Source organism: Pantherophis guttatus, chromosome 1, assembly GCF_059756535.1.
Source record: "Pantherophis guttatus breed Tessera chromosome 1, ASM5975653v1, whole genome shotgun sequence".
Classification (NCBI taxonomy): domain Eukaryota; kingdom Metazoa; phylum Chordata; class Lepidosauria; order Squamata; family Colubridae; genus Pantherophis; species Pantherophis guttatus.
In genome coordinates, this window is record NC_142063.1 from 284,909,913 (window position 1) to 284,928,998 (window position 19,086).

Here is a 19,086-nt window from a genome sequence, read left to right on the forward strand (position 1 = left end):
ACATGGGACTCCCCTTGAGGAGCATCCGGAGGCTCCAACTGGTCCAGAATGCGGCCGCGCGGGTGATTATGGGAGCGATGTGGCGCTCCCATGTAACCCCTCTCCTGTGCGAGCTGCACTGGCTCCCGGTGGTCTTCCGGGTGCGCTTTAAGGTGTTGGTTCTCATCTTTAAAGCGCTCCATGGCTTAGGGCCAGGGTACTTACGAGACCGGCTGCTGCTACCGATAATCTCCCACCGGCCAATATGTTCTCACAGAGAGGGCCTCCTCAGGGTGCCATCGGTCAAGCAATGTCGGCTGGCGGCCCCCAAGGGGAGAGCCTTCTCTGTGGGGGCACCCGCCCTGTGGAATGAGCCACCTCCTGGAATACAACTGATCTCAGACCTCCGGACCTTCCGTAAGGCCCTGAAGACTTATTTATTCCAGCAAGCCGGCCTAGCCTAAATGGTTTTTTAATGGGATTTTTAAATTTTATAGACTTGGGGTTTTAAATTGGGAGGCCGATTGATTTAATCTCTTTTAATTATCTTAACTTTTGTATTGTATGTATTTTAATTTTGGCTGTTCACCGCCCTGAGTCCCTTTTGGGAGAAGGGCGGTATACAAATTAAATAAAAATAAAAATAAAAAATAAAAGGAATAGCAAAGGAGGAATATAGTGACTAAGAAGAGTGAAAATGTTAAAAGGTTGCTTTGAGGAATTCAAAGGGGGCATTTTACAATTCCAAAGACATTTTAATACTAAATTTGCATTTCAACATCAAAACTAAAGACAGTTGCAAAAAAGACGTCAGTATATTAATATACCTGCTAAGCAGGGGTGAAATGCAGCAGGTTCTGACAGGTTCTGGAGAACCGGTAGCAGAAATTTTGAGTAGTTCGGAGAACCGGCAAATACCACCTCTGGCTGGCCCCAGTGTGGAGTTGGAATGGAGATTTTGCAATATCCTTCCCCCAGGAGTGGGGAGGGAATGGGGATTTTGCATTATCTTTCCCCTGGAGTGGGGTGGGAATGGAAATTTTGCAGCATCCTTCCCCTGCCACATCCACCAAGATACACCACGCCCACAGAATTGGTCGTAAAAAAAATTTGAATTCCACCACTGCTGCTAAATTAAGATTGGGCTCAATTTTGACACTCTTTCACAAGACTCTGACGACATGGTTCTGCCAATGGGCCTGGGGACTCCAGAATGATACGGAGCGCATTAAGTGGCTCATTTGATCGTTGTTGCCAAGGGGAGGGGTTATTGTTTTTTAGATTGTTTTTGTATTGGGACTTTATCCTTGTAAACCACTCAGAGTCACTGAGAATGAATTGGGCAGCCATATAAATTTTCATAAATAAATAAATAAAAGTTAATATGTACTATTTTTATTTTGTTCTCTAAAAATTAAGACACAATATTTAGATTTTACCATATATTCCTGACTATTAGTAAGGTTGATTTTTTTGGGGGGGGGAGTTTTATGTCTGTTTATAGAATAAACAGACCCTCAATTAATAATTAACATTATTTAATTTGTCTTACACAGGTAGTCCTTGATTTACAACCATTCATTTAACGACTGTTCAAAATTAGGACCTGGGGAAAAAGTAACGTACTACATGTATGGACTGCTGCACCTTCCCCAGGGTCACATGATCACAATTCAGGTTCTTGGCAAGTGGTCACATGATTACTAATTGCAACATTTTGTTTTTGTCAATTCTGGGCAAAAAACACCCATTAGGGAAGCTGTATTCGCTTAATATCTGTGTGATTTGCTTATAACCATATGATTTGTTCAGCAAATGCTTTAATTTGCTTAACAACCACCATAAAAATTGTCATAAAATCAGGTCCAACTTGACTTACAACCATGAGTTACAATGGAAATTCCAGTCCCAATTGTGGTTGTAAGTGGAGGACTAGATGTACTTATTTTTTTCTCAAATATGCCACCTAAAATTAACACCAAATTTAATCTTTCTTTCTCTGTTGTACCTTATCAAGGAGCCTGTGGATTCTGCCTAGAAATAGATTAATTTAAATATTTTATAATTTAAAAAAAACAAAATCAATCTGAAATTAACACAATATCAGGAGTTCTTGAACAGCCTATATTGAATGTCTATAATCTCCTTCATTGTAGAGGATAGAAAATGTTTGTCCCACAATCACAACCCTTGAATCAGAATCTGTTTAGATTCTGTATATTCTAGATAATGCAGACCAACGGAGAAAGGCCAGAAGAAAGGTTGGAAACAATAGTGATTCTCAGTGCATTCTTGATAAAAATGAATAGCTAAACAAGTGAATTCAAGGGAAATGCCTTCCCACTTCCATAAATTTTATTACAATGGGGAAGAAAGCTTCCAAGAAATTAACCACTTGCAATATCTAATGTAGTCATGAAAATAAATCAAACTGATTAATCTAGAACAAATTATGATACACTAAGATATATGTTAATTTAAAATGTGTTACATTTATTTCTTATGTTTTTATTTTGTTTTTGTTAGCCATATTCTTGAAATGGGCAGTCATATACTATGAATGAATGAATGAATGAATGAATGAATGAATGAATGAATGAATGAATGAATGAATGAATGAATGAATGGAATAATCATGAAACAGGTGACTCATAGGAGGATTCCACCATATAGAAGAACCAGATTGGATCTTTGGAAAAATATATCTGTCTTAGCTTCCGGTAATTTGGTCCCTACAAGGTGTAACTTCCATTTCTTTAACACTTATCAGACTACGCTGAAAAGACTACCTTTTTAAAGCAGCTTTTTCAACAAAGCCCAACCATGTAACTGCTATCTCTGTGCTATGCTAATAGAAAGAACATGGCTTTCTTGGCTGCCACTCTATTATATCCATAAATTCATACTTAAAGTTTCTGGATAATTTCTGGATGACAATACAGGTCTGGAAGAAAACCTAAGGGAATAGAAAACTTTCTATTCAGCATTTTCTTCCTTTTCTTCACCATGACTTCACTATTTTAGGGTATCCTGTAAGACTAAAGCAAATCAATACAGTATCTTCTTCCCCAATTTTCTCCTTCTACTACGGTACTTCTTCCACAGTCTTGACACACTGTTCTGAAGGCCAATAGAAATCACTAATCAGTTCACCACTTAAGCATAATTAACCACAACTTGGTTACAAACTAACATTTGTGTACAGACAATTTGCTCTTTGCATGTTTAATAACCTAAGTTTGTTTATTGCAGAGCCCAGTGGGAAACCAATCAAAATTCTGGACTGCACATATTAATACTGGTATATGTTTAGTTTCCTATTTTTTATTAAGTGAACTGATGTACGTTAGTAAATTAATTATATAATATCACATGAATCTATATGTAAGATTCATTTTAATTAGAATATAGGACAATAGCCTTCATTTTTTTCTTTCCATTTTTGCATATAAAATTAAAGGGTTTTTTTTGCAAAATATATAATCTGACATCCTAGGTTAGTTCAGCCCCTCCAAAAGCTGCAAACCTGGATGTAATACTTAATGTGACAGAATAAGAAAATATAACATGGGGCATTCTATGAAGGTCTATAATGGAAATAGGATACCCTAAAATGTGCTGCTCCTCCCTCATTCTGTAGCAGATAGCACCAAATTGGAAGTGGGGAGTCACATAGAAAGCCCATGAGGGATCCTTGGAGCTCTCTGACCTTGCTTGTTTTCTTGAAGTCACTAGCACTGATGATGTTACCTAGTATGGGTAATGAAAAATCTGCAAAAAAACAAGCAAGCTCAGAGAGCACCAAGGACCCCTCATTTTAAACCAGAGCTACATATATTCTCCTTTATTGATAGAAAGCCCATCTCTGTATTTTCAGAATATCAACAGAAGAAAGCGCCAACATCCAGTTAGTTAAAAATACCCAGGGATAAAGTGAAAAAGAAAAAAAAGACAAAATGGGAAGCAGATCAGAAAACAAATCCCCTTGCCCAAGGAAACATAAATACAGGAAGGCCAGTTTGCCGCTCTCCACGGTAGAAAATGGACCTTCACAGCAAATCCAGTGTTACATTTCCAACAGTGAAGAAGGGCAGCCTATAGTGGGACATACCAAAATAATCTCACTGTGCAGGAATATGCAGAATGCAATCAGACACAACCTATCCTCTGAAAGATACGTTTGTCAAAGGAAGCAGAAATTTGAATATTCAGTTTGCAGTATCTCAGGCAACAGAAGACCATGTGCATGTGTCTGCTTGGGAGCCATCAGTAGAGAATACAGATGAGACTACTGCATTCCTAGTTGAGTGTGCCATTATCCCCTCAAAACAGCAACACACTAACACTCTTAAGCCAAAGTCATCTGGATAGAAATCTTACAACTTAATAAAGACTCTTAAAATGACACAAAGCAGTAATCAAAGGTTGTTGGGAAACAGATCTTAGCAGGGTGGAAAAAAAATCGATGATTTTTAATTTTTTTTTAAAAAAAATCAGTTTAAATCTGATTTTTTTTATTTAAATCAGATTTTTTGGATTTTTATCCATTTTATTTTAATAAAATGCTTTTGAAGTAAAAATCTAACTAAAGATAGTTTTCTATTCAAGATACATTAATAATTTAATTTATTGAGCATGAAATGGAGCTTAGTTATATAGCATGAGGCTGTATATTCTGCAATATTGTGACTGTCGTTGAGTCAACAACAGGTCAGAGGAAGAGCTGTTGCAGGAAAGAAATGACAGTTGCTCTTTACAAATTATGATTTAAATCGAGTTGATTTAAATCAAGGCTTTTTACTAGTGATTTAAATCATGATTTAAATCCACCCTGGATCTTAGTAGTTCCTCATATGTTCAAAAAGTCATTCCTCCTCCAGGAGGGCTTCTTCAGGAAGTTTGGGTCAAAAAGATAGTTAATCAAAGCTCCTGGCTTTTGTGAAAGATGTAAACTGATTTTTAGAATGAACACTGGATCTGGGCAGAGAACAGAAGTTATTACACAACAATTCTTCTTTGAAGACAAAGTTCTAAGTCTGAGAGCCCCTTGAAGAGATGACAGCCCTCAAAAGTATTACTTTTGAACACAGATATGGCGTTCAGAAATTTGACAGTTCCAGTGTCGCTGTAGCTATGAAGGACTGCTGAGGGAAAAACAATTGGAAAAAAAAGTAGCAGTGGTTACTCCTTCTGTCGTGATTGTAGTGCTTAGAAAGAGCTTACTTTGCCAAAACAAACAGGACAGAGAAAAAGTAAAATAGGAAACAATAGAATCCTTGGCAAAGCTTTGGGAAAATGTTTTTTTTGTAAGAACCAAAAAGTCTGACTCTTAGAGTAGAGCAAGTGAAAAGACCAATCCAATCCATTTAGGAAAATGACTTAACACACAAATGATGTCTAGAACTTGTTCTAGTCCTGCATACATCTTCAGCCTGGCCCACCAACTTTTGGGATTGCTGCTCCTGGCATGCCACTTAATGATTACGTGAGACTAATAGTCTGGAAAAAGTTGCACAACCTAGTTTACTGCATACCAGCTTATCAATTCCTTATGATAGTTTTGTGAATTCCAAAAGTAATCAGTTGTACATTTTGAATCATACAAATATAAGTCAACAATACAACCTTCTATATACTTTACATATATATTATTTGATAAATCTATTAATATATACGTCTATCATTTTAAAAAAACCCTTTTTGTGTTTAGCAAATGTGTATTTTTAAACATATGTTTGGAGAGTATGAGTGGCAAGAGCTCCACCTTTTCATCTTGCAGGAGTTCAGTAAAAATTTAGATGGGTATTTTTCTCCATTCAACCTTTTTGTAAACAAGGAGTCTTAAACGCGCGCATATTTTTTCTGTGAATTTTATAAAGGCTAGCTAACAAAGGCATTTCCCCAATATCCTCCAGCATATTGAAACTGAACATGTAGCCATTAAAAAATAATATATTCTTTAACTTCTAAAAATTAGTTCACTGTGTATCACTAACTTTAAAAATACTTCTCTAGGATGACCATAATTGCTTAAAGACTTACAGACTGTTGCCCTAATTTTAAAACAAGTAAAGTCCTCATTTAGATCAAATGAAATCAAGCTGATAATTATAAAGGATTCATACTAAACCAACAATCTTCTATGGCACTTTAGAGAAATATGCCCATAAATTAACAGTTGAAATTAAGCATTAAAGAGATTTTAAAAAATTACAACTGACAGTAACAAAAACGGAGTGGAGTGATGTCAAACCTGTACAGAATGATCATCCACACGTTTCTTCAAAATAGATTTTTTGGGCATTGCTGGTGCCTCATCAGGTCTATAAAGGTACTGAGGTTCAGAAGATTTCGTTGAATTAGTTGAACCAGTCATCGCATAGCTATTGCCAGATAGTTCCCGACTCAGATTTCTGCTCAGTTCCTCTTCTTTTCTTTTCCTTCTAGCACTTTCAAGTTCGCGAAAATCTTCATTGAGATACGTTGTACTTGGACTTCTACTAAAACTTCGTTTACGGTACTTTCGTGTTCCTGACAAGAAACCCTGTGGTTCCATGTTCATATCAAATAATCTGTCATTTCTGTCATATCGAGGTCGTTTTGGCTCCCGTCCTCTATCGTCCAATGCATATAAGGATTTTCTATGTAGTTCACCTTCCCTATCAGTTTCTCTTGAATCAGTTCTTTTTCTCTCCTCATAGTTCATGTTATAGTCTGATTGATGGAGGAAAACATCCCTATTGTGATAGTCCTCATCATGTCTCCTACTGAAAGGACTAGCCTGATTTTCCTCATGAGAAGGATATCTCTCAAGGCTCCGACGACGTAAAAGGCTTCTGCTAAATATTGGTCCATCAGCCAAATCATCCCTGATTAGAGAGATACACAAATTATAACTTCATGCATAAATTTGAATAGTCAGTTGAACAGAAATGTTGAAAAGCAGTCTGCTTATGCATAATCATTATTTTTCCTTTCAACCTAATGCAGTCAGTTCCAAAAGTTTTATAATTTTCGCAACAAGTTCATTTCCTATCACAAACCAAGGTATTTTGTTCTCAATTAAATAACCTCTAAAACAAGTTATTAATGAACAGAGGAAAGATAAAACTTAAGCATAACCTGCAAATCCATTCCCTAAATTCTGCATTCAATTCAGGTTATTTTATTGCTCTCCTCCCATCAATACCCTTTGTTTTCTTTTAATCTGTTCTGGAATATCTGTCAGCCATTAAGGCAGATTTGTCAATAGAAGAAGAGGAGGAAATCCATTGGTGGGTGTTATTCCATCCACTGGACATAACTTACATTTCAAGGTGGGGATTAGATCTTGCATAAAGTGCGCAGCAGAATATCTTGATTTTCAAAGATTGCATAAAAAGGTATTAGCAGAAAAATAAGAAATGTTACTTTTCTTTTGCCAGATAGAATACTGAAATTTCAGTTCATGATGAACAGCAACACTTCATCATGTCTACCTCTTAAAGTAGTTTTATATACGTTCACTGTAAGAATGATATAGCAGTATACATAATAGTCTTATTTGTTTGATCTGCACAACTGTTTCCCAGTTAATGGAAAAATTCATTTAATCAGTTTTTTCTCTTGCTGATTTAGAATCACCTTTCATTTAAATTAGCCCATCCTGTGCCATAACAAACCACTGAGGTTCTACCATCATATGCTAAAAATCAGAGAATATAGCTGAAAATAGCAATGACATTCTGTTATTCAATCTGCATTGATTTGTCAAACATAGGGCTCCTGAGCCTGCATTTGTTGCCTGCCTGCCTTACTGAGTTAAGTTCTTCTTATATCAACTGTTCACTGACTACATTATTTCTTTACAACTTTCCTTCACAATGAACGGGGAAAAAATTCTATCAACCTATATCTGATCTCTCTCTCTAGTATATGTGCTTTTAAATTCAAAGGGGGCCAAAGGAGAAATTTGCCAGCTACTTTTTGATATGACACAGCGGATGGATTTGGAAGCAATTGGGAATTCCTACTGGCAGTTTTTAATCAAAATCCACTCATAACTGCTAGATACCTATTTAAGCTCACCTTTCTACACACTACAAAGCTACCAAACTTTGACACCTTTCCCATGGCAATATTGGAAGGTATATATCAGTAAATATCTTTTGTAGAAACCCTTGCACACATTTTCTTCCATTGCCCCTGCTGTGATAGCATACACTCTTATCAATTTATCATGTCAATAGAATTCAATCCCACCTACAGGTAGATGCTGTTCTTATAGTTTTGCATTTAAACATTATGAATACAGTGGCTCTTAATTAGCTCCTATCTCAATTAGAGGGGAAATATTATTTGTACAAATATTTTGTTACCAGCTCTCTAATTCTCTGGATTTATCTCTTTTTTTCTTTCCAGACTTTGTTTTATTTTTATTTGTATTATATTCTTTTTAATTGATTTTTCATACTTGCTCATCCTAGAATGAATCTACTTGTATTTATTTATTAATTTTTACACCACTCATCTCACCTATTACAAAAGTAAGTTTAATGAATGAATTTTCTTTAACTGGAGTAACTCTAAGTGTTATATATTCCACTGAAACTACAATGATTTTTTTAAAAAAATCAGCCTTTTAGGATAACAGTTGGAAAAGGTTTGCAATTTGTATTCCTAATTGTTAGCAACATTAAAATTCCTTTAGAATAATATAATTCAAATCGCATCCAGTAGAAATATCCTATTTAGTAAAATTATTTTCCTCACATGGATTATTACAGTATGCAGATGTGTTTATAAAACATCAATAGGTTTAAGAAAATTAAAGAATTGTCTCAATAAAATTACCCCATTGAATACCACAATGATGCAGAACATGCTCACTGGATGCAATATGCTGACCATTTTCAAAAACAAACAAGCAAACAAATCAGGAATATCATGAGAGACACCATGACTAATTCAGTCATGCCTTGAATAGGAACCTATAATATTGCAATATTGTGCTGAATACTCAGTTATAGCTTCCTTATTTTTAATCTAGTTTTTCTAAGCTTTGCTTAATTTTTGTATCTCACAAACATATTCTCACTTTATACTTTTACAGGACCTCAACTTATGACCGCTGATTTAACAATGGTTCAAATTTACAAGGGGCTCGGAAAAACTGACTTTATGACCTGTATTCACACTTACAACTCTCACATCAGCCCCATGGTCATGTGATCACAATTCAGATGTCTGGCAACTGGCATTTATATTTACAACTGATTGCAACTTTTTTGCCAATTTCTGGCAAAAAAAATCTGGGGTTTTCACTTATTGACTATGTGATTCAGTTAGCAACTGAGGTGATTCACTTAACAATCATGATAAAAACTGACATATATTGACTTGACTTATGACCATGGCTTACAATAGAAATTCCATCCCAACTGTAGCTATAAGTCAGAACTACCTATATTGTATAGGTAGTCCTTAACTTACAACAATTTGTTTAGCGACCTTTCAAATGTACAACACTGCTTGTGACTTATTGCACTTATGACCATTGCAGCATCCCCATGGTTATGTGATCAGAATTTGGAAGCTTGGCAACTGGTTTATATTTATGACAGTTGCAGTGTCCCAGGGTCACGTGATCATCTTTTGCAACCTTCTGACAAAATCAATGGGAAAGTCAGATTCACTTAATAACCATCTTACTAACTTAACAACTGCAGTGATTCACTTAACATCTCTGGCAAAAAAGGTCATAAAATGGGGCAAAACTCACTTAACAACTGTCTTGCTTAGCAACATAAATTTGTGGCTCAGTTGTGGTCATAAGTCGAGGACTACCTGCATGTTTAAAAAACAACAGAAAATCAACACTTTTGATTTAGAAATAAAACCTTCCCCAGGGACAAGGATTTTTCATTTTTAGCACTGAAGTATGTTAAATGACTGTTCTATTTGAATGCACATTTGATTACAGATCACCAAACAACTTTCATTGCAAACACGTTATTCAGTGTTCAAAAGGAAATATTTACCATTATATCACAGATTCATGCTATTCCAAAGATTTTTTTTCCTAAATATATTTTGCATATGCCTTTACCTATAATCTTATTGCAAATAGAAAATTGCTAATAGTAAAAACCATCTGCAGAGGAAACACAGCCCATATATTAGTTTACAAAAACAGGATGTTTGAATTCTGTTAAACTGTAATCTATTTTCTACATAAGATTTTGCACCTGTGAATTTAGTAAATTTTAGTTACTAAACTTTCACCAGGAGACAGGAAATTCATTAAAAGAGTACTTCTTCATTTTTCTCCCCATCTTGTCAAGTTAAAAAAAACCAAAGGTTTCAGTTCCACATTTGCTCTTAATGCTTACTTCTTAGAGAAGGATCCACTTGTTAAAAACAAGAAATTTCATAATAATACAGTTGATTAAAACGAAGAACGACTTCCACCAACAAATAATTTTGCTCATTTGTCAAAATACAGAAATATTTTCAGTGTATTTTAACTAATTACATAGATGCTATTAGAGTGAATGCTATTTACAATCTATTGCTTTGTAATAGATTGTAAAATTATGAAATGAAATAAAAAATAAATGAAATGAAATAAATGAATATTTATTTATTAAATAAAAAATTGTTTTCATTTTTGGAAAATTAAAATAGAACCTAACAGCAGCCCAGTGCTATATTTGAACATCTGCCCACAGAAAAGACAAAGATGAGCTGGGAATGGTAGCGAGCATCCTGGAGGAGGAAACATGAAGCATCTTCACCATTTTGCTTTTGAGTAAATTGATACCTTAAACCAGTGTTTCCCAAACTTGACCCTTTGAAGATGTATGGACTTCAACTCCCAAAATTCCTCAACCAGACATACTGGTTGGGGAATTCTGGGAATTTAAGTCCATGCATCTTAAAATAGCCAAGTTTGGGAAACACTGCCTTAAACTATTATCCAAAAAGGTTAAATCATTGCAACTGAATCAAAGTTTATTAAAACCGAGACATTTCGCTACTCATCCAAATAATTTCTCCAGTCAAAATGAAAATTTGGATAGGCAGAGAGTCAGAGAGTTGTTGGAATGAACCAACTCTTGCCATAGAGACTGCAGGGTTTCCCCCCCCCAAAATGAAAAGCAACGTGCAAATTAAAACACAATCATCCAGCATAGATTTAGACCATTGTATTATGAACAGTCAAGCCCCATCTCCCAGGATAGCTATTTCGCTTGAGCATTCTTAATATACTATTAAACTTCCAAATATACCCATCAACCCAAAAATGTACATTGTATGTGACTGATAACTCATTCCACATATTTAATATGGCTGAAGTATTACACATACAAAGAACATTAATGTGAATATATATACTATTATATTCATACCACAGAACGTTTGCTTTCATCATTTACTTAATATACAGAAAAGGGGCAAATCTATCTTTAATGAAAATCCAAATACTGATATTATACCGAAAATGTTATTTTCTTTTAGACTTTGTCAAACAACTGATTATAATACTACACATATATTCTTTTATTATTTTTAAATGTATTGCAGGTTATTGAAATACTGCATTACTGTATTATTAACACTATTACTATTTTTGTCACGGTACATGAATGAGTTGTCATTCATTTTAGTATTATGAACTATTCATTTAGGAATTATGAAATATCAGTCTGAGAAAGTACACTAAATACTCTCTCCTAGATCTGGAATTCTCAATATTGCTTGGCCAATGTTATTTTTCATTACTTCTTATAAGATTGCAGTGTTTTATATCAAGCATGTAAAAGCATGAAGAAACAGAACTGTGAGAAACAAGTCTTGAAAGAAACCTACCTATCCATATCACTCAGGCTATCAACCGGTGAGCCCAGTCTATCACATAACCTCTTTCTCTCAGGTGTATCAATACCATAACGATCATTGCCAACAGTGATCCGCAAATTCTGTTCCACTGAAGATTCAGAGTGTCGACTTCTAGAACGCCGACGCGGAGAACGTGAGCGCCGACCCGGGGAACGTGAGCGCCGACCCGGAGAATGTGAGCGTGGACCTGGAGAATGTCTCTGTAATTGGAGAAAAATATTATTCCATCACATTGGCTATGCTATTAAAAAAAATCAAAATATAACCAGAGGTTTTATATTGGAATATGTAATATTATTGTGATTCAGTATAGAACCAAGCTATCAACATCAACATCATCATCTACATCCATCCATCCATCCATCCATCCATCCATCATATAATTTTAGAAATAAATAAATTTAAAAAGCATTATCTATGGAATATCTATTATCTATTGCATTATCTATGGAATAAATCCACAAGTTGTCCTCAATTTACAACCATAATTGAGCCCCAAATTTCTGTTGCTAAGTGAGACATTTGTTAAGTGAATTTTGCTCCATTTTATTATCTTTCTTGCCATACTTTTTAAGTGAATCACTGCAGTTGTTAAGTTAGTGATATAGTTGTTTAGTGAATCTTGCTTTTCCATTGACTTAGCTGGTAAGAAGGTTGCAAAAGGTGATCATATGATCCCAGGACACTGCAATAGTTATAAATATGAAGTGTCTGAATTTTGATCATGTGACCATGGGGATGCTACAGTGGTCGCAAGTGTGAAAAATGATCATAACTTACTTTTTTCATTAGTGTTGCAACTTTCAACAGTCACTAAATAAACTGTTGTAAGTTGACTGTTGTAAGACTATCTGTATCTTCAAATGCTATAAGCCATTTATAAAGATTAAGGCATTCCAAGCAGTTTTGAAGACACTCATTCTTGAGCAACCATTTAAATTGGCAGTGATTAACTATATTTTAGTTATATTATGCTGATTTGGGGGGGTGTTGAGTTTTAAATTGTTGACTACTATGTTTTTAAGTACCCAAGGTTAAGTGAATGGACAATAAGGAACAGGCAAATAAAATAAATAGAAATAATTTTTTTAAAAATAATTGTAACCCATTTTGTATTTGTAGCAGTGATGTGAGGCAAAAAAAATTTCATTGTGAAAAACATGCTATAATTTACTTAATATTCCATTTCTAAGAAAACACTAATGATTAGAACTGTAAACATAATGTATTAATATCCAACATTGAAACTGAAATAAGTATTATTTTTCTTAATCTGAACTGTCATTTTTACATTTCCTTTCTCAACACATTAATATACAGACATGATTGGATGTTATGTGATATATATTAATTACACTTAAAAGTTTCACTGTGGTTTCCCAGCCACAATATTTAAAGCATCCTGTAGATAGCAAAAAGCCAAAAATTATTTGTAACCATAATCATAAACCTGATCCTACATGGATCTGCCAGCGCCCTTTCAAAATATCTGTCAGGATTCCAAGTAACACCCCCAACGAAATCAAACTCCAAGGCTTGAAGTTCCTCAAAGCTAAATTTTATTAGAGATGACATATTGGCACATCTGGGAAAACCCAAATCTGAAAGCTTCCGGGTTTTCCTCACCCACAAGAGAGTTCAAGACCTTACCCACATCTCCCACATGTCCACACAGCTCTAATCAGTTCTTTCCCGAACAGAAGACATCCTCCAATTTCTTCTTTGCACAGCTGCCAGACATCATGGCCTTGAACTTCTCTTAGAGAAGTTTGTTATGGCTATCTCTACTTCACTCATGCAATCCCCCCTCCCAACTTCCCACAGTATGATTGTGGCAGGCCTGAATCCTCAAGGCACACAGATAATATGGCTTCCAGGCATGACAACTTCTGTCATTACATCTGTTGGTAGAAGAAGTTAAAAGTGCATTATGCAAAAAGCATTTTCTTCTTTGAAGATATACAGTATTTCCTAAATATCTCTCTAGTTTCAATAGTGTCTTATCATTTTGAGAGAGGGAGTGGAATTTGTTTTTATCTATCATCTATCTATCTATCTATCTATCTATCTATCTATCTATCTATCTATCTATCTATCATCTCACTGTTGCAGTGACTGGGCAATGTCTACATCATGCATGATTTTATGTACTGCATGTAATATTTCCTCTCCAGGAAATATTCTCCTTGTAGGGGACCTGTTCTTCCCTGAAATTATTTTGGATGGTCCTTTCTGCATGTTTTGTAATTCTAGAATATCTTAACATACAGGAACTGTACACAGTAATCACCACATACTGGTAGTCCTCACTTATGACCACAATTGAACCCAAAATTTCCATTAGGCAGTTTTTAAGTAAGGTTTATCCCATTTTATGACCTTTTTTTCCAGAATTATTAAACGAATCACAGGTTGTTAAGTGACTCAAGCAGTCATTAGTCTATCCCATTGACTTTGCTAGTCAGAAGCTGGCTAAGAAGGTTACAAATGGTAAATATATGACACCAGGACATATGTATCAGCATAAATACATGTTGATTGTCAAGCACCCGAATTTGGGGATGCTGCAATGGTCGTAAGTGTGAAAAGTGATCATAAGTCACTTTTTTCAGTGCTGTTGTAATTTCTAACAGTCACAAAATGAGTTGATGTAAGTTGAAACTATCTGCATAAAGGCACTGTTGTATCAATAGTTCTATGTTCCTATTCCCCAGATAGATTCCATGCATACTAAGACACACAAAAGCCAGAACCCAAGCAGTAACTGCATTCGGTATTTCAACTGCAGATATGTAAGAGTCAAGGGTTGGAAATTTTTTCACAGAAAATTACTTAGTGCCTCATTTTTATGCAGAAAATACATATATTTCATAATTACTTTCCAATAGATAGGTGCCATCTATAAATACAGAATTAGGCAAACTTGGCACTTGATTATCTCTCTTTCTCTCCCACTCTCTTAATCAGGGGAAACAAATGCATTATTTCATCTGCAATAATTATACATTAGATTCTCAATATATAAATTTAAATAATTATGATTCACACTGATGTAGTGAACATTTTCATTAGTAGACAAATTTATAAATACCATAAATATATTTATGGTATTCACATAGTAAATCCACTTCACGTGTCATAACAAAGTATGCTCAACTGATCACTCCCTCTCTCTTACAATTGGAATATCAGCAAATTTTGTGCTGGCAAGGAAACCTCTCCTTCCTTCTTTTGTTGTGCAAAGCAAAGCAACACAAATCATGTTTACATTACAACTTGTGGATAGGGCATTCCTTTTTCCTCACAATCTGAACTACAATATGTATTTAAACACCACATCAAACCCTATTACAAAATGCCTCATCTTAGAATACATCTTAGAAACCATAAAGGACTGAATTTCCTTTATGGTTTCTGAACAAACAATTAAGCTCTTCTTTATAAAGCCATAGAAGGATTTACAATTTCAGTAAAACATCCAAATTAAAATGAATTATTTCAAACCCTACAAAACACTGACTCTAAAATCTCAGTAAAGAACCACACATTAGTGGTGCATAAGTGGCAAACAACTGCACAACCTGTGATTTCTTAGTAAATATCATTCACACATGGCTGTCCCTAATTTAAATGTCTATCCTCACAGCTGTCTATACAAACAGTTGTGAAGATATTCTTTTCCATAAAAGAATCAAAGATTTTCCATAGAAAAATCTAATATTTTCTTTTACAAAACACTGATATCTAACTTCTAAGCAGTCCTTATTAAGCATTTTGCTAATGATGTATTTTAAGTTGAATTAAACATTAGAATGAATTATATGCCAAAGGCAGTATAAACAGTGACTTGTTGTAAGCATGGTTACATATTGCATTGAACCTAGATCCATCACATAATGGTTTTCATAATGAAACCGGAAAGTTCTTACCAGAAAACAGTCCTATTTAATACAAGAAACCTCCTTTTAATTTTAATTAACATTGTTGATTACAATTAACATTGTATTATATGTCCAGTTTTCTTTACAGAAAACAAATAATAAAGACTAAAGATTTTGAGAGTTCAGAACTGCCAAGTAGCAACAATACTGAACAGGATAAGCCAAGCAACCCAAAAGGTAAATAAAAATTACATAATCCTAATTGATATTGTAGAAATTACTTGGGAATTCCATCTGTCTGGTGAAATACTTGTAAAACCTTACTGAGAAGCTCAGTATAGAGGTGAAAAGAACTGCCTGCCCTTTTAGCTGCCTTCATACAACACACTTAAGTCCTGGCTTGCATCGCCAAGTGTTACCAGTTGCCTGAATCCGCATTAACACAACCGCACAAACCACAACGGCTCCATAAAAAACGGATTAAGGCAACAAATACTCAGCAGCCCGGCGCCAACTTTGGTAACGTGTGATTTTCCTACTTGGCAACCGGCGGACGCTTTTTCCAGGTTTCCACAGAGAGCCCCCTTTTTCCCTCACACTTGCTTTTAAAGGTGTGCTGTGGCGAAATTAACTTTCCGACAGGTAACCTTGTAGCCGTTGCTCATTCCCAAACCCAACCAAAGACAAGGGGTGTCGAGATAAGCCTTGGCGGGAGGGAAGCGGGGTTTCCTGGGACATAAAGGGAAGCAAGGATGCTCTCGGGAAGGGAACGCTTGGGAGCCTCTGAAGGCGGACCCGGTAAAGGAACCGTTACCACAGGACACGGGCAGCCCGCGGGGCGCGTGTTCCGAGGCCGAGGCGGCTCTTCGGGCAATAACCCCTCGGACTTCTCCGACTTCCTGCCTTTCCCCCCCTTACGGAGAGCGTACCCTGCTACTGCGACGGGGGGATGGCGAGCGACGCGGAGGGCGACCGCCGGACGGCGAGCGGTGGTGGCGGCGGCCCCGTGGAGACGGAGAACGGGAGCGGCGCGGGCTACGGCCTCGACTTGACCCGGGGGTCGGGTTGGTGGAAGCACCGGACCGGGAACATCGGGGGCCTGAGCTGCTGTTCTCTTTGGGCCGGCTGGAGGGGATCATGCTCGAGCGGCCGCAACCGGGTCGGTACATCATGCAGAGACAGCGGCGGCATAAAAAGGCTCCCGAGGCCTCTCGCCCCTCTCTCGTTCGCCCTTTTATTCCCTCTCTCGCTTGACCACCCCGCGCGGAACGCGCATGCGCACCGGGCGCCAAAGGCCCGGAAGTTTTCTGCGTGCATCTTTTTCAAGATGGCGAGGGGAAAAAAAAAAAAAAGAGTGCGAGTCGCGTGAAGAAGGCGCCGCGAGATCTGCAATCCGAGCGGGTAGAAGAGGAAGGGTGGCGCTCACCTGGCTTGCGCAATGACTCGGTTCCTCTGAATGGGAGCGTCTCCCTCGCTCTGTAGAAGGTCGTAGAGACCCTCGTGGCACCTTAAAAGGCCGACGGACTTATTCAAGTGGTGTTTCGGTCCGCAAAAACCGCATCGCACCTGGGGATAGCGCTTAAGCTGCACTTAAGTTAATGGGGTAAGTTCTGCAGGCAAGCAAACTTTCCACTTGAAACTGTAACCACGTGTGTTTCTCGATACTGTCACCTGCAAGTGAGTCTCTCAACTCTGCAAGGATTCACAGAAACAGTTTTGCAGAATTCAACTGCAGAAACGAATGTGAATTCTGTTGGCCTACAGCAGAAAATTTATATTTACTGTAATCGGTGTGACAGACTTTTAAGATTTGACGATACTCTCCTGTAACAAAATTTCCACTAGCAATTGAAAAACTTTGAGTGGGCAATCTTATTTATCAAGGCCCTCCTCTACATGGTATTAATGTAATGAAGCGGGCTCTGATAGATGACCACTGGATAACTTTCTATTCACTCTATTCTAAAAAGCAATGCATCCGGTTGGAAAAAGTACAAACTCAGCCAAAATCCTTTTGGTTCCTCTAGGAGGCCTCTAAGTGGTCAGAAGAAAGGAACATTCTAATGACATACAGCTTAAGGGTTGGTTAGGTCAAGGGGATCCACATGAGTTAAAAGTTGTCTATCGTCAAAAGATTATTTGAATCTATGCTTCAGTAATCTACAAAAGAATTATAACTGTTTTGCAAAGAAACTCTGTAATTAGGAAATGTCAATTAAAAATGATAAATGTATATGACCATATGAATTGCTGAGTTAACAGAATCCTTTGTCTAGAAGGGTATAAAACCATTGTACCTAATTTCTGTCTTTGTTCAACGCTTCATGTACAGAGCCTTGAACCTATTGCGCAATATATAAATTTGTCTCTGATTAATCCAAAGGTTGTGTTTGTCTTATTAAATCCACAACAGTATACAAAGGGCTCTTTTGCACTGCGACCTCAAATTTGCTTTCCCTACTGCTATAATGGCTGGAGCTGAAGCTGAATTGAGACATTGCTGTCCAAATTACCATCCACTCTTCAGCTAGGGCAATTATCACTAGAAGAAAATATTTGTAGCTCGGGGTTGAACTGTGCACTCTGACCTTGGTGGTTTTCTTGAAGACTTCATTACCAAGCTAAATAGTATCTTCAGGGCTAGTAGTAGTAGGGAATGGGGTTTGCTCTCATTTGATATTTTAGTGCAGTGGCTCCCCAACCTTTTGGGTACCAAGGTTCAGTTCCACGGAGAAAGGTTTTTCCATGGACCGGAGGGGGTGTGGTTTTGCATGCTGCTGCCTGCATCCCGCAGATGGCGTTTCACTTATTTGTGCAGCCCGGATTCTGGCATGCCACGGACTGGTGCCAGTCCATGGACCAGGCATTGGGGACTGCTGTTCTAGTGACTTGCCCTGGCCGTTATGGTAATTATGCTGGTCAGGTGTTCTGGCTGGACAGTCAGTGGTTACCGAAACCCTCCAATCGATAGTTTCCCCTGCTTCTTTATACCTCCTATCCATGCTGGGAAAGTAGGAATTCTGACCACACAATTTCCAGTGATAGGTGTTTTGTGTGACAAACCACCACCCCTCTTTCTCATATTTGGCACATTCCTGTTCAGGGTATCCAGAAGTGGATTGATGAAGAACAATAACACCACTAATATACCTATCATCCTGTCACTTGGCTAGAAGACAAAACTTATGGAACTCTTTCAATGTTAACCCAATAAAAGAAAAAAAGAATCATCTGTGAACATGGTTAAAAAAAGACGGGGAAAAGTCTAATGGTTCACTGGATCTTTTCTGGCCAGCTATCATTTGCTCTAATCAATTGTATTCTGATTACAACTGCAGATAGGAAT

The 19,086-nt window shown here is 36.9% G+C and overlaps 2 protein-coding genes across 5 annotated transcripts in view; one reads left to right on the forward strand and one right to left on the reverse strand.

Moving 5' to 3' along the window:
• Window positions 1-17,103, reverse strand: part of LOC117671868 (zinc finger protein 318-like) — a 31,065-nt gene extending 13,962 nt beyond the window's left edge. For 3 of the 4 annotated variants that reach the window (XR_015731472.1, XM_034428113.3, XM_034428114.3), the window contains exons 1-3: window positions 16,670-17,103; window positions 11,830-12,059; window positions 6,233-6,848 (exon numbers count right to left, since the gene is read on the reverse strand). Coding sequence is in view for 3 of the 4 variants with exons in the window: in XM_034428113.3 (XP_034284004.2) it covers window positions 6,233-6,848; window positions 11,830-12,059; window positions 16,670-16,912 (1,089 nt within the window). In the remaining variant the exon portion in view is untranslated. Of the gene's footprint in view, window positions 1-6,232; window positions 6,849-9,739; window positions 9,800-11,829; window positions 12,060-16,669 lie in introns of those variants that run through there. The other variant, XM_060692430.2, reaches the window with a different exon arrangement.
• The window catches only part of ABCC10 (ATP binding cassette subfamily C member 10), a 34,433-nt gene continuing 32,377 nt past the window's right edge, over window positions 17,031-19,086 (forward strand). The window contains exon 1 of the mRNA XM_034428115.2: window positions 17,031-17,343. The gene's annotated coding sequence lies outside the window, so the exon portion shown is untranslated. The remainder of the gene's footprint in view (window positions 17,344-19,086) is intronic.